At 52.2% G+C, this 24,685-nt stretch overlaps 1 protein-coding gene across 1 annotated transcript in view; it reads left to right on the top strand.

Moving 5' to 3' along the window:
• Positions 1 to 14,121: 14,121 nt before the first annotated feature.
• The window catches only part of UNC5B (unc-5 netrin receptor B), a 51,179-nt gene continuing 40,615 nt past the window's right edge, over positions 14,122 to 24,685 (top strand). Inside the window, exon 1 of the mRNA XM_065639506.1 lies at positions 14,122 to 14,203. Within this exon, the coding sequence (XP_065495578.1) occupies positions 14,122 to 14,203 (82 nt within the window). The remainder of the gene's footprint in view (positions 14,204 to 24,685) is intronic.

Below are 24,685 nucleotides of genomic sequence, written 5' to 3'. Positions count from 1 at the left end.
TGGGGAGCGAAATGAGCTGTCATGTGCTGTACCTGCAGATTGACAAGGGAAGGAGCCAGCAGACATGACGTGTCCTATGCACCGGGCTGCCCACGCAGTTTCCTCCCTCCCAATTAGCAGCTGCAATAAAGGAGCGGGCAAGACCAGCCTCATTATTGGAACTGGGGTGCTCTGGGCTTAGTTTCCAGCCCCCGTGCAGGATTTTGCGATGCAGGTGGGGTGGTCAGGGGAACCACACCATGAGCCCGGAGCTGGGTCCCAAACATCTGCCTTGAAACCCAGGAGAGGAGGATAAATCCCAGCCGAGTGTGTGCAGCAGCTGGGTGCTGGAAAAAGGGGAATGCAGAGCAGGCTGAGGAACCTCTCTGCCTGCATCGCTGCCCCATCCCAGCATCCAGCCCAGCATCCGCACCGTCAGGTAGCACCAAGCAGTTGCTGCTTTCATGCTGGTCTTCTCCTAGCAAGCCCCCTGGCACCATTCCCCAGCTAAACAAAAACCTACAGCCTCCCAAAATCAGCATGTCCAGGCCCCAATCTGTCCTGCTGAGACCTTGCCCGTGCCGTCGTGGCGAATGGGAACCGCAGGCAGGAGGGACAGACAGAGATGGGGTGGCGGGTGCAGCTGGGAGACTCGAAGTGCGACCAAGTAGGTGATAATTTTATTCTTTTTGGGGAAGGAGGAAGCAATTTCCATGTGGCACTCGCTGGGTGTACCTGGAGGGAGCAGCTGATGAATAGAAGTGTTTTACTTGCCGCAGGCTGAGCCACGCAAAGCTCCAGAGAGTATTTTTTTTTTTTTCCTGAGCTGCTCCATTAACACAAACAGACAGCAATGCGAGCTGCTGACACTGGGGTTAATTAAATCCATCTCTCCATCAATTCTTATTCAACTATTATCGATGGTCATTAGATCAGCGACAAAGTGACAAGCAAACAGTAATAGACTCATCTTAACCCGTGCAGTGCTGGAGAAGGGCGAGCAGACGAGGTGAGCAGGGAGGTGGTTTCTCTGGTGCTCCGCTCAAACTCTACCTGCTCTCCCCCAGAGCATCCCACCTGTATCTGAATTAGTTCTCTTGGTGTAGGGCAGGTCAGCAGCCCCACTTCCCCTGTGCCTGTGTCCCTCTCTCTCCCTTTCCAACAGCTTCACGGCCTGATCTGTGCTGTTCCTTTGGGGGATGCTGATGTGCTCTGTGGCACGGTGACATGTGGGCTGAAAGCAGAAAAGTCCCACTGCCGCACCCTTCTCACCGCAACGCAGAGGGGGTGGGATGCTCCGGGGCAGCTGCACCTTAGTCTTGGTCCACGGGGGCAAAACAAATCACCCTCGTCACAAAGTGGCCCCAAACTGCACGGCAGAGTCAAGGGGGCGATGCCACCCCAGGAGAAGAGACCACAGACCACGGGAAAACTGGTTACTGGAATAACTCCATCCATGAAAGGACTAACAAGAACAAGGGGAATGTTCACTTTTTGGCTCCTGGAGCCCTTCTTGCATCGGGCAGAGCTGATTTCCACCCTCCGCGCCAAGCAGGAGCCATGTCCTGGAGGCCCTTCCAGTGCCACTCACACTTCTACAGCCAGGCTTGCGGGGAAAAGCTGCTGCTGCTGCTGCTGCCGCTCTCCTCCCTCTCCCCTTCTGATTAACAGCGTAAATGAGAACTGAAGGCTGCCCAAGGGCTGCAATATATTTTCACGCTTCTGCCGCCGCAGCCAACAAGCCAACGTCCAGCTCGCGTCAAGGTCGCTCGCAACCTTCGAGTGACTTTCCAGCTTGCTTGGGGAATGACTTTTCAGTCATGTTTTAAGTCACGGAGCAAAGAGATGGGGTCTCACATGGATTTACCCTGATTTTTGCCTGGTCATAGGTGAAACCCTGTGCCAACGATGCCCTTGGTGGTCCATGCAGGTCTTTCCAAACCCCTCCTTGGAGTTCTTACATGCAGGTTAGGTAGCCCCTTGGTCAGGAAAAGCACAAAGGGCTGCTTGAGGTGACAAGGCAAAGCCACCGCTGTTTCACAACCCCAGTATTTGGGGTTGCATTGGCAGTGCTGCAGCCCAGAGCTCTCCAGCTTTGTGCTTTCCACATCAGTGAAATTACGAAGTGCCACCAAACACCCATCTCCAGACTGGCAGGACAGAGCTTTAGGTGATCGTTGCCCCACAGTGGACACTTGCTGTGACTTCTTGACTCAGCATAGTGCAGGTAAGCTATTAAAAAAACATTTATTAACACTTTTTTCCATCTTTACAATAGTTTTTGTCTCGCTGGAGTTAGGCTGGCTATGGTGGTAGGGCACAGGCAGGAGAACGGAGGACGACCTTCTGAAGAATCTGCTTGAACTCCCTCCTTCCAGCCTCTCCCCAGAAGGTTTCGATGTGATGACAAGATTTCTGAGTGCTGGTACAAGTGCCTGGCGATGGCCTGTTTGCTCTGCCACGGAAAGCGTTTGTTCTTGCAGGTTTGCTTTTCTGGAAATAGTTAATAGTTACGGAGCTGGCTCATCACACGTCGGTACACGCCGCCGCATCGCTTCGGTGTTTTTGTGGGGTTCAGAGATCTCGGCGTGCGCCGCAAATAGCTTTCTTTGTGTAGCTCTTTACATTGGTTTTTAACACCTGCAGCAGCTGTGACGTGCTTGAGAGATGAGCATTTTATGAGTTGGTAAAACCCTTCATTGCTAGACTTGGAAACGGGCACTCAAAAAGCGAATAGCCAGGAATAAAAAAATAAAAGGATGTTGCAAGGTGTCCGTGTGGCAGAGCTCTGTCTCCAGACACAGCCCCGCTGCGAGAGAAGGACTTTCTGGGTGCCCAGGGGAGACCCTGTCCTTGCCCAGGGATCATCGGCCCTTTGTCACCATCCCTGGGGGTGTTTAAAGGATGCGTAGCTGAGGTTCTTAAAGACATGGCTTAGTGGCAGACTTGGGCAGTGTTGGGTTAACAGTTGGACTCGATGATCTTAAAGGTCTTTTCCAACCAAAACTATTCTATGAGTCTTTTCTTCGGAGAAGGGAGACCTTGTCCAGGCAGGGAATGGGGAACCCATGAATGGAGGAGCAAAGAAGTAGTTTTTCCACCACAATCTCTCTAACTGGGACAGTGAACACTCTGAGATTCCCCCTGTGCACATGCCCAAGGCAGCATTTTATCCCTGCTCCTCCTCAGTGAAGGGGTGCGGGACGGTCATGTTCGAAAACGTCCTTCGTTCCTGAGCTGGGGGAAAAGTTTCTTTAGGCTCGAGCGGGGATCGCCTTGAGGGAGGCGGCCCGGCTCCGCTTAGTTTAAACTCAGCAGTTTAAACCTCACACGCATCCCTCGCTTCTCAGAAAGAAAAAAAAAAAAAAAAAAAGGAAAAATAATTGCCATATTCATTTGTGGAGGGAAATAATGACTTCATTCATGACACGAAGTCAATTTTTGTCCTGAACCGGAGAGAGCCCTGTACTGACAGAGGGGAATTTCAGAGAGAGCAAAAACAAGCCTGGAATTTGTACGCCGCAATTAAAGGCGAGAAGAAGCCAGCGGTGTTGGTTTGTTTGTTTTTTTTTTCTCCTCTCCTTCTGTTTTTTTGCACATCACATCAGATAACGGATAAAATGTTCTGGCTTCTCCAGCTCAGGCTAGGGGAAAGAGGAAAGGTCTCCCTTAACTTCGTTAGGCATGCTACTCGTTGAAATGTTGTGGCTCAAAAGATGATTGTGGCAAGAGAGCACTTTTCTCCCCACCATAATTTGCCACGGCAGCCGGGTGAGGACTGATGGGGGGATTGAAGGAACCTGTCGGTCATTTAGCAGGGCCAGGAGAGGCACAGGCAGGCACTTAACACAGGTTAAACTATTTGTGGGAATTAAAAAAGGAAAATAATTTTTAAAAAATAAAATAAAAATGTTAGAAGGCCTTTCTGCCTGTGCAGGAAGATGCTTCCCGTGCTTGGTCCAGCTGCCCCGACAGCTGACGCCGAGGGAAGGTGAGGCACGGCTGGCTCATCCCGAGCAGAGGGGAAGGTGATATCTGCAGGGGCTAATTGATACTAAATTATATGGGGGAAAAAGAGGAAACGGGAGGTGGGCGGTTCTGTAAACATATCTATTTTACACAATCTGCACCGCCATGATCGAAGCTGGTGTCAAGGGTGATATACGATAGAAAATTGATGAAACATTGATGTCAGGGGATGAATATTTCAGGAGGAGCTGTATACGTTGTACAGTGCTTTCCTTAAATCTTTAACCAGGGTTGGCTAACCTTGAGAGGGATGTTTATAAGTTTATTCTGTGGCAAGGGGAGCAGGGACGTCTTCACCCAGATCAGGCTGCTCAGAGCCCCGTCCAGCCTGGCCTGGGATGTCTCCAGGGATGGGGGGCATCCACCACCTCTCTGGCCAACCTGGGACAGTGTTTTACCACCCTCAGTGTAAAAAATGTCTTCCTCGTGTCCAGCCTTTCCCAGTTCCAAAAGCAAGCCCAGGACGTAAAGATCAGCCCTTCCTTCCTACAACCCTTGGAGCATCCCAGCCTGCAGGGATGCTCCATGCACCGGCTATAGGCACTTCCCAGCAGCTTGCCCCGCTCCTGACCTCGATGTGCTTGGGCTCAGCATCTTCAGATTGATGGAAAAGAAGTTTGCAAGCTGCTTTCTCCTCCAGCTTGACTTCTAAGCAGCAGCACCTGGCTTCAGCAGGGAGGTTGTCCTCCTTCGAAGGAGAGGAGCTGGAAGCTTGGGGTCCGGCCTGGGGACAGCGAGGACAAGCCGTGAGCAATAACAACACGGGAAAAGCTCGGAGCAGCCTGGGGAGTGGAAAAGTCCTGCTGGCTTAGAGCTATTTTGAGGTAAGGCATTAATTGAAGACTAGAGGGAAAACAATAAAGCCATCCCCGAAATAGAAGCTGTCAAAATGTCGTTGCTAGGAGTGAAGCCGAACCCGGCTTTATTTTTTTTTTTTTCCTTTTGCAGAGCCTGGTGGCTTCAAAGCAACTGTGGGGGGGCCCAAGTTTGGGTTTTTTTCTTTGCTCCTATCGAAACCCAACTTCCCAGTCTCCCCCATGCCCAGAGCAGGGACCCGGGAGGCAGCGGCAGCCGGGCTCACATCAGGGCTAATGCTTTTCCGTGACATTTAGAAGAAGCCTCTGGGGCCCTTTGCATTTGCTGCTCCAAAGATTTGCTTGTTTATTTTGGAAATTAGCAGCGTTCAAGCTTTTTTATTAATAAAACCTTTAGGAAAAAGGGGTTCTTTTTTCACCTGGAGGGAGCATCGTCTGGAGGGTGGGCGTTCAGTCGGGTTTTGTTTCCAGGATGGGGAGAGGGAGAGGAAAGATTTGCAAGCAGGAGGGTTTATTTGAGGAGCAGTTTTGATGTTTGATGTAGAAACCCAGCGTTATCGTAACACTCGGATGTGCTTTTCCAAGAGCGTCAACCCTGCAGCTCCTGCCTGGGGCTGGTACCCGGGAAAGGCTCAGCATCCCAACGGGACCAGCTTCTCCCCAGCAGCCCCAAGTGGAAGCAGAGCCAGATGATTTACGCTTCTCCCACCCCATCCTTGCTCTCCCTAAACAACATTTCAACCAAAGAAAATGGGATGAGCACAAATAGGGGGAAGAGAGAGGAAAATCATGCTCTGTGCCCATCCCATCCCCAGCTGGGCAAGTGTGGTGGCCTTCAGGGGCTCTCGGTGCCACTGTGGTCCTCTCAGGTCATGCCCATGCCATAATTTCCAAGGTCACATCAGCAAGAGTGTTTTCCTGCCACTGATATTATCTTATTATACTTTCCACCTTTTTTTTTCCCCCCATGCAGAAAGCTGCAAATCGAGACCCTGAGGCGTCCGCGTAGCACCGAGAAGACTCTTGTATATTTCTTTTTAAAGATATATTTTTCAGTTTGCAGTGTTCAAACACCATCTGCTGTTGTGTATGGTGGCACTTCCACAGGAGGGGGTCATTTTTAGGTGTAAATTGTTCCTTAAAGTACATATTGACAGTACTGGAGGCTGAAATGGCTGGGAAAACTCTACAGCAAGCACAGAAAGTATCACAACCCCAGTCTGTAATGGCCATCCTCATCGCACAGGGGCTTCGCTGCTTGTTTTCCCACCTGGAAGAGCATCTTCCACCTTCAGTCTCCTGCAAAAAACCCAGGGATGGCTAGCAACCAAGCTCCTGGTCCTGAAATACAGGCTAGGTGGAAAAAAAATCCCCGATCGCTTGGCTGAATGAAGGCCAGCATCACCCTGCCAAAGCCACTTGCGCTTTGTAATAAACTAAATAAAATAAATTAAAAATACGTTACCAGTAATAAACTGGTAACGCTGCCTCTGATGTCTAACACATGGAGGATTGGGGTTATCGAGAGCGACAAGGCATCGTTTCAGAGACAGGGGTAATGGTCTGAGTCCCCTGGGCACTCAGTCTCCATTTCAAGGTGAGCAAAGCAACAGCAAATAACCCGGTGAAGAAAGTTAATCCCTGCTCGGTAGCACTTAAACAAATACAAATTAAAATACTTGCCGCAGCCGGGTGGCTGCTCTCCCGCTTCTCGCCGCAGAATGTCACCGGGACGTAATGACTGCAGCAGCGTGGCCGCCTGCTATTTCCACGTTAATTTGGTGTCTCACTCCCAGCTACCACCTTATTTATTTTAGAAGCTTTAATTTATGTCGGGCTAGGTATGCCAACCGTCCCAATTAGGTGAAGGTCAGGGAGTGGCTCCTGCAAACAAGGCGTGAGGTGGTGCTGGGTGCTGCAACAGCCTCTTCCCCAGGAAGATCTCATTCTGGAATGATGCCACCGGGGCTCCTGCCATGGTCCAGGCTCAGGCACTGAGCATCTCCAGCCAAGTACAGGGAAGCAAATGATGATTTTCATGTGTGGTTTATATTTTTCCTCCCCCTTTTCTGTTTTTTGTTGTGTGTTTGTTTTTTTTTTTTCTGTTCTAGCTTCTTGCTGGCAACAACAGACGTTATATTTTGATGAGTTAATAAACGTCTCCCCTGGGAGCAAAGGAGCTCCTCCGGCATGCTCTGCTTCACCATCTTTTACGTCTGACTAACAGAGTTTGCAGAGCAATAAGGTGTTTTTCTAATCTGAGAACGCACTGGCTCACGTTCCAGACTTCTCCCTGAAGCTGCTTCGCTTCCCTGCACCTCGGAGGCTGGTATGATGCTCCTGCGTTGTCTCCTGGGGGGCCAACCCATCGCTGCAACCTCTCCCAGTCCTTTCTGCCACCTCCCAACCCCGAATCATCGCACGGATCTCAGGGTTTTGAGCCTTTTATCAGCCTTGGATGCTAAGATGCTGCTGTACGTCTTGCTCTGTGGCATCTCCAGGAGCTGCACGCTCCCGTGGCACAGGGTTCCCGTGCTGACAGGAATCCCTTCACGGCCAGAGGGGTCACCGGGGAACACCATGTACTGCTGCAATGAGCTGCTGCTGGCTGCCAGGTCTCCGCACCGGGGATACACCTTGTCTTGCTCCTCCCAAGTGCCTCCATCTATTGCTCCACGGAGTCCCACAGCCTGTGGTTTTCATCAGCCTTCCAGACCAAAAACCAAGACTTCTTCATAATTTTGAGACAAGCCCTTGGAAACCTGAAGAGCAGGGACAAAGAGATGCAGCTCCAAAACCTGCCACTTTTAGGATGCCCATCACGGCCATAGCAGCCTGGAGGCGGCTGCTGCCTTCATCCCTTTCGGCGCGAAGAAGTGAGACCTCAGACACGGCACAAGGCAGGCCCGGGAAGACGACACATGGTCCAGGGAGCCAAATTGCCAGCTTGAACTTGTAGAACATTATTGCTTGTGAATTATGGATAGTTATTGCACCTCCCAGATGATAAATAATTGAGCTGACATGCTGGATGGAGAATGAGGAGTCGGTGCCGTATTGACGGCAAGGCAGAGCTGGAACGTGGGGTCTTTGCGGGGAGAAGGGGATGTTTTTTCTTTCCTTGTGAGCAAGAACATCTCTGCCCGAAGCTGTGGGAACAGCAGGGCTCTGCCCGACGCTGCTCACAGAGTCAGCCGGGAGGGCACCCACAGGCGAAAATCCCTGGCAAGGGATCCCAGAGGAGTTTTGGGGAGGGTTCACCCCGATCCCACAGGTTTTTGTGCTTGCACTCTTGTTGGATTTACACTCTTGCTGGCATTTGGGATAACACTGGTCTGCAAAAGGTTCCTTAAAGAAACGGGTATAGGGATGCTCACCCAAAGCAGGAGGAAGGGCAGCGTGTCAGCCCCCAGCTGCAAATCAGCTGCTTCACCCTCCATAGCACCAGCCATTGCTTTTGCTTGCAGAAGAGGGAAAACTGAGCTTAAGTCTTTTCCGTACGCAGTCGGCTGCATAATATTTGTGCCGGAGAAGGAAGATAAAGCAAGTGAACCCATTCTGTAAATGCAAGGTTGCCTTTCAAACACCACAGTGTCTGCAGACGCAGGAAACCAGCCGGGCAATATCTGTCAGAGCAAGCAGGATTTAATGAGGACCATGGCCATGCTCCACCAGCTCCACTCATCTTTCTTACACGATGGGTGAGGACTCTTCCCGGGGAGCGCTGGGACATGGATGTAAACCCTGGTGTTCCCCCATGTCTTTCTCTGCCTATCCCGGGCGCTTCTGGGGCCAAATAACCTCCCCCTTGCCCTCAGGAGGGTTTGGGGAATGGTTTATTTAGGTGATAAGACACACTATTGATCTATTTATCTTGTGCTGGTCCAGCATCCCTGGCAGGGGATGGCAGGTCTGCCGAGCCCCTTGTCCCCTGGCTTAGGGACTCCTTGAGGTGGCTGCTCCATCATGTTTAACAGAGCTTGACAGACCTGTGCGCCCCTTGAGTTGGCCTAAATGCTTTCTGGGGCCCGTTTAGGCTGTAGGTCTCCATAGCATCCTGTGGCAATGAGTTCCATAATTGAATCATGGGTGGCGTAGAGAAAGCGCTGTCTTTTGTTTGCCCTTAAATCTGCTGCCAGATAACTCGATTTGGACACTCCTAGTTCCTCTGTTGCAAGAAATGGGGAATTATCGCTGCCTCTGCACCTGCTCCATGGCGCTGGGGCTTTTATACCAGCCTGCTGCGGCTTTTCTTTCGCCTCTCCCTCATTCAACCCTCCTGGCAACTTCCCACTCCCCTGCCAACCCCGGACTGGCATCACACGGAGGATGGAGCAGGAAAGGTCTCTGCTTTTGTTTCATGACCGTGTTTATCTCCTTTTACAGGTGCTGGAGAGATGCTCAGGAGACACTGCTGACCCTGGTCCAGGTGCCGACAGACTCCTTCTGGAGCAAACTGTGGTCTTGGTGAAAATCCCCAAAGTATCTTCAGGTATTTTTGAGCACTTGCTCCTGCCCGTTGGGTCCACATGTGGACCTTTCTCCAGATGTGCAGCCCCTCACAAGGTGAAGGTTTCGTAACATGGGTTATGGTCACCTTGGGAGTTACATACCTCCTAACCAGGCTTTCCTGGCCCCGTGGGACAAGGGTGGAGGAGAAGAGAGGTGGAACGATGGTGTGGGGGGACGACGGGGAGAGGGGGGCATTCGTGTCAGCCTTTCCCCCCCCTGCACTGAGCGAGATTTCCATCTCATCTCAAGCTGAAGCTGAGGAGGCTCTGGAGTTGGTAGAAAGTGAAGCACTTTCCCTAATCGAATCACACGCCAGTGTCACTTGTAAAGCTCTGCAAAGCAGAAAGGACTTTGGAGCCACTGAACCACAAACATCCTCCCTCCACGGAGATCCTGCCTCTTCTTTTCTCCATCTCTCCCCCATGAACATGGTTTAGGAGGGAGCTGGGGCAGAGGCTCAGAGATCCCACCTTGTGCCCCATGTCTGGTCAGGGCCATCACACCAGGTATCCCTGGGGATTTTGGGACGCATATCTGGTGCTTCACAGTATTGGTCTTCATCTTGGAGACCTTCTGCCCTCACCTGTCATCTCCCCAGCAGGGATGTCTCCCTCCAAGCAGATACTGGGCATGTATTACATCTTGCTCATCCACTGGGTCTCCTCCATCCTCGGCTTCCATGAAGATGCTACATCTTCTCCCGCACATTGCTCAGCTCCTTCAGGAGCCCCTGCCAGCCCGAGCATGGGATGTGCAGCATAGAAGCAGAGGTGAGGGGCAGGAGGACAGTCAAAGCGGGGGTAACCCAGGGACCACAGGTCCCAGCATGGGGTGGGGGAGCCCATGGAGCAGGAGAAGGAAGGGTCAGTGCTGGGTGTTTCATCCTCAGACAGCACGGGAGTTGCTGATGGGCGTTTCTGAGAAAGCCCTTCATTGAGGGTTTGATGGTGCATCAAGCACCCAGGACGTTGCTGCCTCTGAGCATCCCCACAGAGCTGCTCACGGAGCAAAATGAGCAGAGAGGCTGGTGGGAGCCAACTGAGAGGACGGGCTGGCTCCATCCACGTGCCCACCAGCAACTACCTACCCAGCAAAATACCCTGGTCCACCTGTTTTGCAGGAAAACCTGCCCTGTCCTCCTCCACCCCTTTTTTTCTGCCATGTTACGCGGAGATGCAGATTCCCCGTCCTTTACAGAGAGAGGCTGGGACTTCTCCGCAGTGGTAAACAGCATCTTTGCAGCAGGTCCATCAGTGGTGATTTCTGCAGCCTCCTTCAGTGCACCAAAGGCATGCTGGTGAGGAAACTGTCAGTAGCAGGGGGAAAAAAAAAAAAAAAGGCAAAAAAAAAAAAAGGCACTGCTAGACTCAGTGTTTACTTCATGCTGGGGCTCTCTTGGTAACAAGCAGCTCCCTAGAAAAATCCCCTTTTGAAAAAAGCAGAGGGACAGCAGCTGGGCTGGGTTCCCGGAGGAGGGAAGCAGCTGTTTGGGGAGCGAGAGGAGATGTGGCTGGGGCTGGCTGAGCCCCCTGCGGTAGCAGAGGCTGGTCTCCCCAAGCTGGAAACCAGCAATTTTCTACCTTTGGCCCCTGGTGCTGTGCGGAGAGAGGATGTCAGGGCATCCAGGCTGCAGCATCCCAGGCAAAACAAAACTGTACAGCCATGGCTTTTTCAGCTTCATGTTTCCTGTAGTTTTGCTGTGTATCCCCTCTTCTTCCCCAGTGTGCGTGTCTTCAGACGCTCTCTCCTTCCTAATGCCTAATGAGGCTGGCAGGACCGTTTGGCCCCATAGCATCGTTATGGATAACGCTAAGCAAATTGTCTTGAAGACCTACGAGCCCCCAGATAGATAAGCACCTCCAGCTATCTGCTGTGTTTAGCTGCCTGCAGCCCTTCCAGACAACCTGTGGGGGCTTTAAAGAAAATGCTCTTTAAAATAAATAAAGAAATAATCATCCTTTTTCCCCCCAATAGAAAATTTTTAATATCATAAAGTTGTTGACATCTCAGTGCCGAGCCTTATCCCACATAGCTGAGATGTTTAGTGAGGAGCGTGGTCACCCTCTGAAAGAAAAAGGCACTTTTAGAAGATGTCTCAGCCCACCTAAGAAATAAAGAAGCCTCCAAAAGTTGAGTGGGAAGAGCTGCCCACCCCTCCCATGCCAACGCCATCGCGGCTGAAGGGCACTGTGACCTCGAAATCTGAACAAATCAGTCTTTGTCTCACCTCCTGATGATGCTTTGGGAGTTTCCTCTGTTTATTATTTATTTGATTGCCATCTTTTGTTAACACTTTAATGCACTCCACTCCCGGCTATGCTAGAGACGCAAATGCCCAACCTGAGACATGCACCAGAGAGGCTGGAGGGTCCCGGTGCAGATGCCACCTGTGTCACTGGTGGGATGTGGACTTCTGGTCCTCCTGCATCCCTGAATGCCAAAAATCTGATGCTGGGTGCTGTCCCACTTTCCCGTGTGCCGTCTGCTTCCCCTTGGCTTCATCTGGCACCAGCACCCGCTGTCCCTCTGGGGCTGGTGACAAGGGACATGTCCTACCAGTCCTGCTGCACCTGGGCAGCTGAGGCCTGTGCAACTCGTCACACCTCCCCATCAGCTGCTGCACCGGGGATTTGATTGACCTGTGCACACAGCAAGGCCATTAGAGGAAAACGAGGGGTAATATGTAAACACCTGGGAGGAAAAACAGCCCTTTAGCCTTAATGATAGTTTGTCATGTCATATTTTTCTAGAATTGCAAAATAGTGGTAGGGCTAACCATTAATTTGCATTGCTTTAATTCATATTTTGAATACCAGGCAGTGACTTGAATGCCACCTGATTTAACCCACATGTTCTCACTCATTTCTACCAAAAAAAAAAATCTGTACAGAAGGCGTACTCTGCTTCCAAAAGCAGGTGTTTAGAATGCCCGCCGGCTCCTCCACCCATTAATACCAAGACCTGCACAGGTACCCAGCCTCTCTTCAAGCCTCTTGAAGTGCTTTACACACATGCTCAAGTGCCATCGGTGTTATTTAATGAAAGAATAAACACCCGCCCAGGCACAGAGCCCCCTCTTGCACAAATGGTCACTGACCTCTGGTGCAAATGCCCAGGATTTGGGGCTGCATGTGGGGCCAGAGCCAAGTGCTGATGTGAGCTGCACTTGTGGCCTGATCCAGCTGGAAAATAGCCTTTTTTTCTCATTCATTTTCCCAGAGCTCTCACCCCCAGCCCCTCTCCAACACTGGCACTACTGGCTTTGCATCAGGTGCGTCTCTCCCCCTCGCTGCCCGCTCAGGCTTTTCTCTTACAGCTTCGCGCCCCCCACAGCAACTGGAAATCAGATTTTTTTTTCCACTCTTTTCCGGCACGTCCCACTGCTCTGTAAATACAGGCTGAAGCGCAGCCGGGTGTGGGATGCTGGAGGTAGCACTGAAGGCAGCTGGATCGCTGGCAATGTGCTGGTGGCCTGAGCCGCGTGGCACAGGTACCCGCTGTTTTGGGATCTGGCTGGGGTACCCGCGGGGCTGGCCAAGGGGCAGCAAGGTGGGAGAAGGCAACCAGTCAGCACAGAGAACTCATCACAGCTCTGAAAGATTTCCAAGTGCGGGTTTTTATTTTGGGGTAATGCCCCCAAAAGCCCATCCCAAGTGCAAAGGCCAGCCCTGGTGTTTCCGCATCCCCAGGCAGAACCCTGTGGTCTGTGACACCCCAGTTCACCAGCAGAAGTCAACCCCCTGCTTCTCCATCCCATCCGTGTTTCCACTTCGCCCCCACTGCCCTACCCTGGAGGAGCCAGCAGCTGCCAACAATTAAAAGTAGTTAGCAGTTCCCATGCTAGTTTAACCATTTCTCCTTTAGCGGAAAAGAGGGGTTCTTGTTGTCTCCCAGCACTTTGTCACCCTGCATGGGGAGCAGCTCTGCTCTATCGTATGCAACTTTGCTAAGTTTGGGGTTGCCTCTTCTCCTGGGCACTGGTGACCTCAGCCAGAGTGAGGTTCAAACCCAGCCTGGGGACTGACTTTCACGTGGAAAAAAAGCCTGCAGCCTCACCACTCCAGGTTTGCAAACCTGTAAGTTTGCTTTCAATTCTTTGCAAGAAGGGAGATGTACGGATATTGAGGAGTAGTTACAGGATACCTCCACGCAATGTGTGATTTTAAAATTTTTTGTGTGCGCGTCTGGGATTCTTACGCTTCTGCGGGTACGTTTTGCAGCCTGGGTTTCACTCCCCGTGCTTGGGAAGGCGGGTGTAAAAGTCCATTACGCGTTCGTGTGCCACGAACGTCTTTAGCGGCAAAAGGACACGTCGCTTTGCGCTTTAAATGATTTTTTTTTTTTTGCCGGCGTGTTTCTCCCCGAAAGCGGTGGGGGGGGGGGGAGGAGAGAACGGGCCCGCTGGGGAGGGGTCGGGGGACCCAGCGCCGAGCGCGTTGCGGGGTCCCCCTTGTGCCCGCACGTCCGCACTGCACGACAAGCTCCCCCGGTCGCTATTTCACCACCGCGGCTTTCCCACCGCCACCCCGCAGCCCCTCTCCCGCCTCGGCTTTATCCCCCAGGGGGTGGGAGTAGGAGGGGATGATGCTGATGCTGCTGATGTTTGGGGAGGGGGTGGCTGCGGCCGGGAGCGGCTCACGGCAGAGGCGGGGCGGTGCCTCCCCCGGCCCGCCCCGCCGGGTCCCGCCCCGCTCGGCGCCGGGCAGCCCGGCAGTGTGGCGAGGCGGGCGGGCAGGCAGCTCGGCTCCGCTCCGCACCGCTCCGCTCCGCTGCCGGCCCCGCCGCCATGCCGCCGCCCGGGCCCCGCCGCCCCGCCGCCCTCCCCAGCCTCCTCATCCTCCTGCTCCTCCGGGCGCTGGCCGCCGCAGGTAAGAGGAGGGCCGGGCAGGGGGGCTGAAGTTTTTCAGGGTGTGCGTGTGGGGGGAGTCGGTGGGCAGCATCTCCCCCCCAAAAAAAAGTTCGCTGCGGTTTACTTCCTTTTTCGGGGGCAGTTTGCCTCCCAACCTTGTGGCGTTTGTTACAGTTTCTTTTTTCTTTAATATGAAGGTTAAGAGGTGCGTAGGGGAGCGCAGGTTTAGGCGGGGGGATGCTCCGGGGGATGCTCCGGGGGATGCTCCGGGGGATACGGGTTGGCAGCGCCGTTCCCCGCCCGCCCCGTCGCTTCCTGCTATTTTATAAATATCTCTCTCTATTTATTTATTCATTCCTTGGGAAAAAAGCAAAACAAACCCAACCCTGTTTGTAGTGTCGCCGGCTGTGATTTTCCCCAGCGGGTCAGATAAGTAATTATTCAGCCTGGATATTTTTGCGGGGTTTATCTGCTCTTTTTTTTTTTTTTCCATAAACTGAGCTGTTGATGGCCGGGCAGCTAAGTGGTCTTTTCCTATGGCTCTTCAAAGTTTCCTGTGCGCAACCCAATCTTGTGATTGAGATGCACTTAAATCCAGCCCTTCCGTTGGTAATCCCTGCCACAGACGATAAACACAGGCGCGTCTCTCTTGCTGTCCTCTCTCGTTAGGACTCCTGTGATCAAATTCAGCCTTTCCACTATATTTCCTACCCGCCCCCCGCAACTCATGAACATCCTCTGCATCTCAGGACTTTATCCTTTGTCATCCTCCGGCGGTGGCAAAGCAGAGGTGCCGGTGTTTATCCTCCAGGTATAAAAAGATGTCCTCCAATGTAGAGCTCAGAAGTGGAGACCTATAAAGTTTAATAGCTTTTAGAGCTTTGGAAGAGACCATAACCGGTAACCGTCAGGGCTCCGGTGACGGGCAAGGTCATCATCCCTGTGGGAACTCGGAAGGAGAGCCCATCGCTCCCTTCCCGCAGCTTCTGGCGAGGGTTTGAGGACACGTTGCAAAGCTTCGCACGGTACAGATCGGTCTTCTTAGTAGTTAAAAGCATCTCCTGACAAGCTGATTTTCTAGGAAAATGAACCAAGCCTTCTTTTCTGAAGCGTAATTAAGGTGACGAGGAACTTTGGGGAGGGAATTTAATTAGATTAATATTTTTTTCTGCCTCTGCCAGACAGAGATCTTGGTGTGTTTCGGCAAATGGAAAACAGAAATGGCACTATTGACTTATTCAGTGACCTGGACGTTGCTGCAGCAGCATCCTCCAGCCAGAAGAAACTCTCTTTTTGCTGGAAAGGGAGAGCTTTGAGAGCTGGCAAGTGGTGTAAGGGACCTGGAGGCTCGGCATGGCGTGGGATGCTGTGGATGGCAGGGGCTTGGGAAGCCTGGATTAGCCAGGCTGCCATGGGTCAGGGTTTAGCTGTGGCTGAGCAGCCTGGGGATGCTGTGGGGATGTGAGGGCATGTCGGCTGGGTTGGTGGAGCATGACCCCCCTGCCCCATGCCTGGCTCTGTCCTGTGTGGTGCTCTTTATTTTGGCATGCTCCAAGTTCATGCAGGGGTTGAAATAAAACTGGGCAGGAGGGAGGGAATGAAGAAGAAAAAAAAAAAAAAATCCAAAAAAACAAGTTAAAACCTGACCAAGCTGGATCAGTTTGAGTCTAGGGAGCTCTCTAAAGGCACATGGTTAGTCTGGCATATATGTAAGCGCGTGCAAAGTTTTTAACTTTAGAGCTGTAATTAGTGTTTCTCCAGGAGTGTTGTGCAGAGATTAAATGTGCTGATGTGGAGGAGGGAGCTGAGATGGGTGCTTAGTCCTGGCGATAATCCACTCCCTTCCCCATCTTTGCCTGGTTTTAAGGAGGGGGTGAGAGACATCACCCAGAAAACAATTTTCTTTATTAATAACAGAGAATGTTTATTGTTTGTGTTGGGTTTTGCAGTGTGGAGCGGGGAGAAGTGTTGGTTTGGATTGGGATTTGAAACCCAGGAGCACTTGGCCCACTTGTCCCCAGGATTGCTGCTGGGAGAACCCCCAGATCCCACTGTGTCCCCCCCACTTTGCCTGCCAAGCTGCTCACCGTGCTTCGTTCCGATTGCCTGTGCTGCTGTCAGTAGGAAAACAACTTGGTGTGTGGGTTCTGAGCTTGTTTGAGGGCTTTTCCCTGCAAGACCGGCTGCGTGGAGGTTGTCGAAACCAGAGGGTGACGCTGGAGTGGGGGGGCATAGCTGACAAGGGTGTTTGCAGACAGCGTGATGCTGCCATCCTGGTGAAGAGCTGTCCTTCCATCGTCAGGAAAACACCTGGGGAGGGATGGACGGAGGGAGATAAGGGGGATATCGGCACTACTGTTCCCCAGCGGCGTCCCCACATCGGTGGCTGCCTGCCTGCTGCTGTCCTCGTGAGCAGATGCCGGGGGGAGAGATGCTCCAAAACCTGTTGCTCGTCACCAAAGCCCTTGCAGGAGGTGGGGGCTTGCTCGTTGTGTGTAGAAGGATCTCCTCTGGCTTTTTGTCTCCTGCTCCTTTAGTTTCTTGTTTGTGGAGCCCTCTCTCTCTTTAGAAGTGGGTGCTCTCTGTGCATGATAGTGGCAGAATGAAATAATAAAACAAGAAAAAAAAGGATATAGAAGGTAGAATCTCTTGGAAGTGATAGCTGGGAGATAGGGGAGAAATCTAGATTGCATTTTCTCTGTTTAAGAAATCAAGAGTGCACCACTGCTGACCCAATAAGCAGCTTGGAGAGTCTGGTTGTCCCTCATCTCCTCTCCTGTGTGAAGTCCCGTGGGTCTTTTTGTCGCTGTGCATGCTGGCTCCCTTTCCATTCCTGTCCTAGCCATTCAGCAATTAAAAAAAAAAAAAAAAAAATCTGTATTTTTGGGTCAGTTAAGCAAGCCAAGATGATGCAGGGAGCTTGGTTTTACTTTCATTTCTAGCAGCAACGCTTTCAAGTCCTCAGCCCTGGGGCTTCATCTTCCCAGCGTGTTTGGGGCCGGTGGGACCAGCCTGCCAGCCCCATAGGTTATTGGGAGAGTTCGTGAGCTGGGCTTTTCTGGGCAGAAGCTGAGCTTTGCTGGGTAAAAGCCAGGCTCACAGCCCGGTGCTGGGGAGGCTGCAAGATGAGGATGGAAGGGGCTGGATGGAGTCTGCGAGGGGTTCATTACAGCAGATGTCGGTGCCATAAAGCCACAGGTTCCTGCTGTTTCCTATTCACTTATATCCCCCTGGCTTCAGCGATGCTAATGTGAGCGAAAACATTTGCTGGAGCAAGGGAGGGAGGAAGGGGGTGTATAAATCACAAGCCCATTCCCTATGCCCCCTCCTGCCATCATTTGAGAAGCAAGGAGATGAAGCCGGGTCCAAGGGATGCCCGAGCCCGTCGCTGGCTGCCACTAGCCCTGCTGTGGCATTTTAAGGCCCATTGCCTCTGATTTTTGGTTTTCCTTAATAGGCGAAGCTGTAATTTTGCTGTAATCAGTTGTATTGTGCAAACCACCCCTGCTCGTGAGTCAGAGCGTGGTGGCACCGAGCTGACACAGCCCTGGCCTTTTGGATGCTACGGGGCAGGGGGGGTCCATGTCTGCTGGCACGAAGACTCATTCCTCCTGTTTGTCCCGGGCTGAAGGGAGCTCAGGTGATCCTCCCCTGGCTCTGCCAGAGCTCGGGACCTAAAGGAGACGTTGTGTACAGTGCTTTCCCCCCAAACCAGAGCCATTGCTGTGCCCCAGGAGGGGTGAACCGGTAGCTTTTGAGAGATGCGATTCCTCACGTCAGGCTGGAGCACTGGAGAAGAAGAAGAAAAAAAAAAAAAAAAAAATCCTGAATGATCTGCAGTGGAGTTGGGAAATGCAGAGCTTTGACTTGGGAGAGGCAGAAAGCCCCATGAGGCTGCTCTGAGGTCTGGTTTCACACCCACCCTCCCAGGGACCTCTCTTGGTGGGAGCCTGGAGGCCCCTGGCTGGATGCAGCACCCTCCCCAACACTCCCCAAATCCTCCCTCTTGCTGTCCCTGCGGGCTTGGCCGACACTTGAATTTTTACTGCCGAGGCAGTTTTGGAGCCTGGGTTTCCTTTTAGCTTCACACTGGGGTCCCAGGGTGATGTCGTTCTTGAGGGTCCTGCCTGGGTTTTGGTTTAAATCAGTTTTGGTCCCATTGGGGAACAAAGTGCTAAAAACAGGGGCTGCTTGCACGGGGGAGGCTGGGGAACCAGAAGGCAAGCAAAGCATCCCGACTGCGCGGAATATTATTTTTGAACCCTCCTGGTTTTTCGGAGGCCTGACTCACGGCGCAGGAATGCGCTGGGCTGGCAACCCCAGACCTGCTCCTTGGTGGAGGGGAAGAGCTGCCGTCTCCGCCCCGTTCCCCAGCCCCTCTCCTCCCCAAAACCACCAGGCTGGGCTGGGAGCAGCCACATGTTTGCTGAGCTTGGATTTTTAGGGGATTTTTTTTTTTTTTTTTTTTTCCCTTTTGCTATTTGGTTTTTCTTGTAGGGTCTGATATATATATATGTGTGTGTATATATATATATATATACTTTTTTTTTTCTTTTTTTAATGGGCTTGGGGTGGCTTGGTGGGTCATAGCAAGGCACCTCTGGGTTGCACCAGCTTTTTGGAGGCAGAGCGAACCCCCAGATCAAACAGGAGCCAGTCTGGGAAAGGAAAACGAGGAAAGGGAAGGGAAGCAGGAATTATTTAGCACGGGGCTTGCTCCGGCGTGTCCTGCACGCTGCCTTTCATCTCCTGTGAGTCCCTCCCCGCTGCAGCCCAGCATGGCCCCGCTTGGGTCTCCTCCGCTCCTTTGGTGGCTTCTCCCAGACCTGCTGGCTCAACTCAGCTTTTGGGGGGACTGTTCCCCATTGCAGCCAGCTCCCCCAGCCCCATTGGGATGTTACGTCAGGGTTAGGTTCATAGTGAAATGCCCAGGGCGGTGGGTCCTTGTCCTCATCCCCAAACTGGGGGTCCAGGTGCTGCTACCTGGTGTAACTTGGGGGGCTGTAGAAGCTGCAAGCCTTACCCCAAAGTCTTGGTGGTTGGGAGCATACCTTGGGGTAAATCTGGTAAAAGGACCGTGGTGGCAAGTTTGGTTCCCTGTGTTTCTCAGTGTTGGGCTCCATGGAGAAATTCGGGTGGGGAAAGGAGAAATCATACAAGCAAAGCAAACTGCGTGCCTGCGCGCTGCTCAGCAGCAGGCAGGGTGTCTTAAAAAAAGTGGGTTTGTCTTTGATGTGGGCTCTGCTTCCCATCTTTCCTCAGCCTGCTGGTCCAGGCTCTTCCAGGTCCCTTGCCCTGCTTGCAGCATCCGTGGAGGCCACTGTGTCTTCCCTCCTCCTGCTTCAGCCCTCAGCCCTTCTCTGGAGGGGTTCGATGGGCAAATGCTCGTTTAGGTGGTGGGAAATATCCCCTTTCCAGCTAATATGTTGCTGACCTCACTTTTTGCTGTGAGGAGGAGGAATTACGAGGTCCCAAGCCCTGGGGGTGGCTGTGGAGCCGTCTGGGACACATGCATGGAGATGGCAGGAGTGGTGGCGGCACAGGAGTCCCCAGATTGGGCTGTGACCATGAGATGAGGCTTTCTCCTGGAGCTGGATTTATGTAGGCGAAATATTTCTCAGGAGGCATATCACATTGCATTCCCAGTCCCTTCAGGTAGGGAAGAAGACCTATGTAAGCTTGCAAGAGCATCTCTGGGGGTCTCCTTGTCCACCTCCATCCCTTTGCCCCATAAGTCTGATCAGCAGCAGCCCATAAAACATGTATATAGACAAACATATAGCATAGCTGCCCTCGCTTCTCTACCCCTTTTATTCCCATAAAAGCCAGGAGGAGGGAAGGGGCTTGTTTGCACCATGAGCAATTCCTTCCCTGCCTGAATACCCAGGGCTGTGAGTTGGATCGCGGCATCTCTCGTGCTTCTGGGGGGTCCTGCCGGTGTGGTTTCTGTAATGGTCCCACGAGGAACCTTTTCTGCCCCCCAGCTCCCCTCCTTCACAAGCCTGCACCGAGCGTGAAAGCTGAGGGATTGTTTCCCTTTGAAAGAGCGTGGAAAATCTCATTTTGAGATGTTTAATGCGTATTAGATCCATCTGCCTTTCTCTCAAGCGGAGGCCAGCGCAGGAGGAGAGGCAAGGACCTCTGAGGGCAGATGCCCAGGTGAACTCTGGAGCTCTGTGAGAGCAATGCCACAGGCAGCATCCTCTACTGGATATCACGGCATGCTAGAGAGTGGGGAAGTGACTCCCCAAAACTCCCCCGGACTTCTGTAGAGGTGGAGAAATGCTCTTGGTATTGATGTTGCTGCACACAGGTGGGGTATCGTTTTGGATGCTTTGGCTTTCTCTATGGATGGGCTTAGCACACCTCGATGTACTGAACTGAGTGGCTGTTGGGTGCAGGTAAAATGCGCGTGAGAGGGCTGGAGTGTGGGGAACGCTTCCGTAAGGCACAGGGGTGCTTCTCACCCCCGGGCATTGAAGGTGTGTGGAGATGGACGTGGTAGTGGTTGAATGGTGGGACTCCAGCAAGGGGGAGGCTCGCTCTGGGCAGGGAGGTGAGACGAGAGCAAGTTTTTTTTCATCTAGACTTCAGCCTGCCATTGCTGTGTGAGTCTTCCCTTTTGCAGAGTGACTCTCCTCCCTGGGAGCCGCTGCTGGCCTGGAAATTAGGGACAAGATGTTGTAAAACAAACCCAGGGTGGCTCGTGGAGGCGGGAGGCTATTAAAAGGGTTGTGTTGCATTGTATAGCGTGGGAGTTTTCCTTAGGCAGAAGGTTAGAGAGCCCAGAAACTCCTCGGCGTGGATTTAAACAGGAGGAGGGACACGCCTGGGATGCGGTGTTGCTGTCAGCAGATGGCCTTGATACTTTCTAGGCTGTGAGGTTTTTGGGGCTTATTCATGACCAGTGGCATGCGTGGGCACATCCACCCAGCAGTGGTTGGAGGCACCAAGAAGGTCCTCAGCAGAAGACCATGCTTCATTGGCCATCCAGTTTTCTGGTGGGCTCACATGGGAAGTTATAGTTCTTCCTTTGGATGATAGTGACCACAAGTTGGAGGACTGAGAGCAATTGGCTCGGAGGAACAGGGCTTCTGAGGGTTTTGTGGAGATGGGTTAATGGAGCTTCCTTCCACTGGGTTGATTGGCTTTGCCTCTCTGCTTGTCTCCCCCCTTGCATGGTCTGCGAGTGGGAGCTGATCTCCATGTGCCTGTTATCCCCTGTGGAGACTTTGCCATCCTACACCATCACCCAGATGCATTATAGGCTCTATCTGTTTGGGTTGGCTTGAAGAACAGAAGAAGGAGGGTGTTTTCCAGCAGCCAGAAAGTGGTTGCTATTTAAAACAACTCCCCTCCAAAAAAAAAAAACCCAAAAAGTGGTCTGATGCTTGCTTTTCATCCATGTAGTCAAATGGAGCCAAGCAAGCATCCCCACCCTCACCTGGAGGGGTATCTCTGAAGGCTTTGCAGGGCCTGCAAGTGAAGCTACTAATTAGCGCTGGTCAGGAGGGTGGATCTTGCAATGTGGCCATGCTGTCTGCTGTGGTCTGGCCTGGGGCCATGGCCCCGTTTCGGCTGGCCGCTGCCCAGGGGGGGATCCCAGCAGCCTCCCGCCACCCCCGATTACCCCAAACGGGCTGGGGATGCTGCTCGGATGTGGGGACCCTCACCTCCCCAGCTGGCACGGCTGGTTCGACAGTTGCTGAATGGTGCTATGGGTGTTCCTGCACTGGAATATTATTCTGAAGGTTTTGGTGTGTTTTTTGGTTTGTGGTTGTTTTTTTTTTTTTTTCTTCCTTGACAGATGTGAAATGTAGAGACATGCTTAAAATGAAAGCATGGCTCCTCAGTCCAATTACACAGCAATTAAAAGTAATCAGTGGTCTAGGTTGTTGTGCTGGAGACTGGGCTCATTGAAGGGTTTTCTTCTCTAGCCTACCTTGGAGAAGCTTAAATGTCCTGTCTCTTCTACTTGCTGAGACCTGACCAGAGGACATCTTCATTAGAGTGGGTCAGGTATTGCTGAAAATCAGCATTTGGCTGGAATTAAGGTGTTCCCAGCGCCCAGGAGCTCCTTGTCAGGGCCAGAAAGAAGAAGAGTGTGGCAATTTGGCCATCTCCACCCATGCGTTTCCACCCGGGTCTGTGGTTCCTCGTGTCCTCCCTTGCTCTTTCGGAGGAGATGCCCAACTCAGTTGTGGCAGCACGTTTTCCCAGAGGACGTGTGATGCCCGCTGCACATCATCCCGGCAAACACCTTCGTCGACTCCGCAGCCTCGGCACGGAAGGGATTTGGTTCAGGAGGAGGGGATTTGGCTGCACGGCCGTGCATCATGGAGCCACTCAGGTGACCAGGGTCTATAGGGTGATGAAGCCAACGTGTGGGATGCCAGGGCCTATAGAACTGTGAAAAAGTGGAGGTTTTGCACGTTAAAATCCACTGATGGCATAGTCCAGGGATCCCAGCTTTTCATTGCAGGAGTTATAGCCATGTGGTTAATCCCTATCCCTGGTCATGGGTGCTTCAGCTACCCAGTTATATATCTCTATATTTTTTTCTATATATGTTAGCTCTGCCCAAAGCTGGAAAAGCGAGATCCAAAAGCTGGGAAGAGGGTTGGGTTTTGTTTTAAGCTGAACAGTGACTAACAAGAGTTGAGTGTGCGTTTGGTGGTGTTTTGGTTTTTTTTTTTTTTTAAAAAAACACAAGTGCTTGGGATAAACTGGTTATGCAAACCGGGGCGAATTGGGCAGGTTCCTTTGTAGTTTGCAACAAAAGCCCCGAGAGTCTGGGGCGTGTTGGGGCTGGTCCTACCGGGGTTGGAAAAACCCACGTGCCAGCTTTGCAGACGGGGTCCCAACCGATGGAGGAGGATCCTGGGGGATACAGGGTAGGGAAAGCCATAGGTTACTGCAGGACCTCATCTGTCTAGCTAAAACCTTGAGTAATGCTGAGCCTAAAAAACTGCAGGGTCAAAACCAAAAATTATTTTTTTTTTTTAAGTGTGGTTTTATAATACCTGCTAAGAGGAATTCATGCTGTGCTCAGCTCCAAGAAACTTTCAGGCTCGCTGGTCCCATGCCGCTGAAAATGTATAAGTTTGGAGGACTTCTGGGTGTTTTGCCACGGCGTTTATCGGCCGGGAGGAAGGTGTGGGGTACACAGGCGTGCCAGCAATGCTCGGTATGCTCTGCAAAGGCAGGCTTCTGGTTTCTATCACAGCCTGCACTGTTTTGGCCAGGGGCATCTGTCCATCTGTCCATCCATCCCGCAGCTCTCCCAGGCCCTGCGAGGCTCCTCTCGAGTGCGGTGCTTTGAGGACACTAGCAAAAAGAAGCGAGTACCAGGGTCCTCATGCATTTTTAACTTCATCCCATGATGTGGGCTGGGGGGAGGCGATGCCTTGCTTGTCGGTAGGGCGAAATAATGCTACATAAAGATCCCTCTCACCTTTTCCCACTGGATTGGTCCACTGGGCTGAAAAAAGAAAAAAAAAAAAAAAATGCTTAGGCTGCTGTTGTCTCTTTGCAAGGAAGAGCCCGGCTGCTGGATGAAGCAGAAAATTAGATGAAAACTGCCTGACAGGAAAAAAAGGATGACTTTTTTCATACCGGAAAGGGAGAAGAGGGGGTGAAGTTGCTGCTTAATCCCACCAGTGGCTGGTACCGGCCCTTGGAGCATCCTCTGAGCACCGGCACCCGCAGCACCTTGGCGTGGCCCATTGACTGTCCCCGCGTCTGTGCCCGTCTCCTTCCCTTCGAGAGCGATGCTTAAAAGAGAAAAGGGCTTCTTGGATTTTTGTGCCCATGGGAAAGGAAGTGTGCGAGTCTACGGAAAGTATGCGGGGGGAGAATGCAAACCATATGTTTCGGCGAGGGTCAAGTTGCAGAGCTGAAGCCGGCGGGGAAGCCAAAGAAGCCAGAGTCCCGCAGTTTAGCTGCGCTTTGCATCCCGGTAGGTGTGTGTGGGGGGGCATCAAATTTGGCCTACCGAAGGATGATTTTAAAAAATAGCCCCACCCTGAAAGGTGATTTGGGTCCCTGCCTGGCACCCTGCGGTGTCACTGCTGTCCCAGGGACTTAGGGCTGGGGTCCAGGGCTGTTCTCAAGCCCTTGGGGCTCCTAAAAATAAATGGCAGGGCTCACAGAATCATAGAATAGGGATGCTGGGAAGGAGCTTCTCTGGGTTGCCCCGAGTTCATGGCGTTTGTAAGTTTGAGGGAAGAAGTCCAGGGAAGAAACTTTTTGCAGGGAAGGGAGTGCCTGCAGGTCACTGGAAAAGCTGGGTTGATGTTGTGCCGTGCACCACGGCTGTCCTTACCTTCTCCTTCCAGCTACAGAGAGGAGAATCAGATGAAAAAAAAATCCATTTTCCCTTCTCGGAGTGGAAAAAGTTATGTGCAGGCAGTCCGGAGGGTTGTATAGACTTCAGCCCTAAGCGGTGTGAGCTGGATTGAAGTGCATTTAAAAAGAAATCCAAAAATAGGGGAAGCAGCAG

The sequence above is a fragment of the Caloenas nicobarica genome, chromosome 7, assembly GCF_036013445.1.
Source record: "Caloenas nicobarica isolate bCalNic1 chromosome 7, bCalNic1.hap1, whole genome shotgun sequence".
In the NCBI taxonomy this organism is placed as follows: domain Eukaryota; kingdom Metazoa; phylum Chordata; class Aves; order Columbiformes; family Columbidae; genus Caloenas; species Caloenas nicobarica.
The sequence above is the reverse complement of the archived record's forward strand: the minus strand, read 5'-3'. Positions and strand labels throughout refer to the sequence as shown.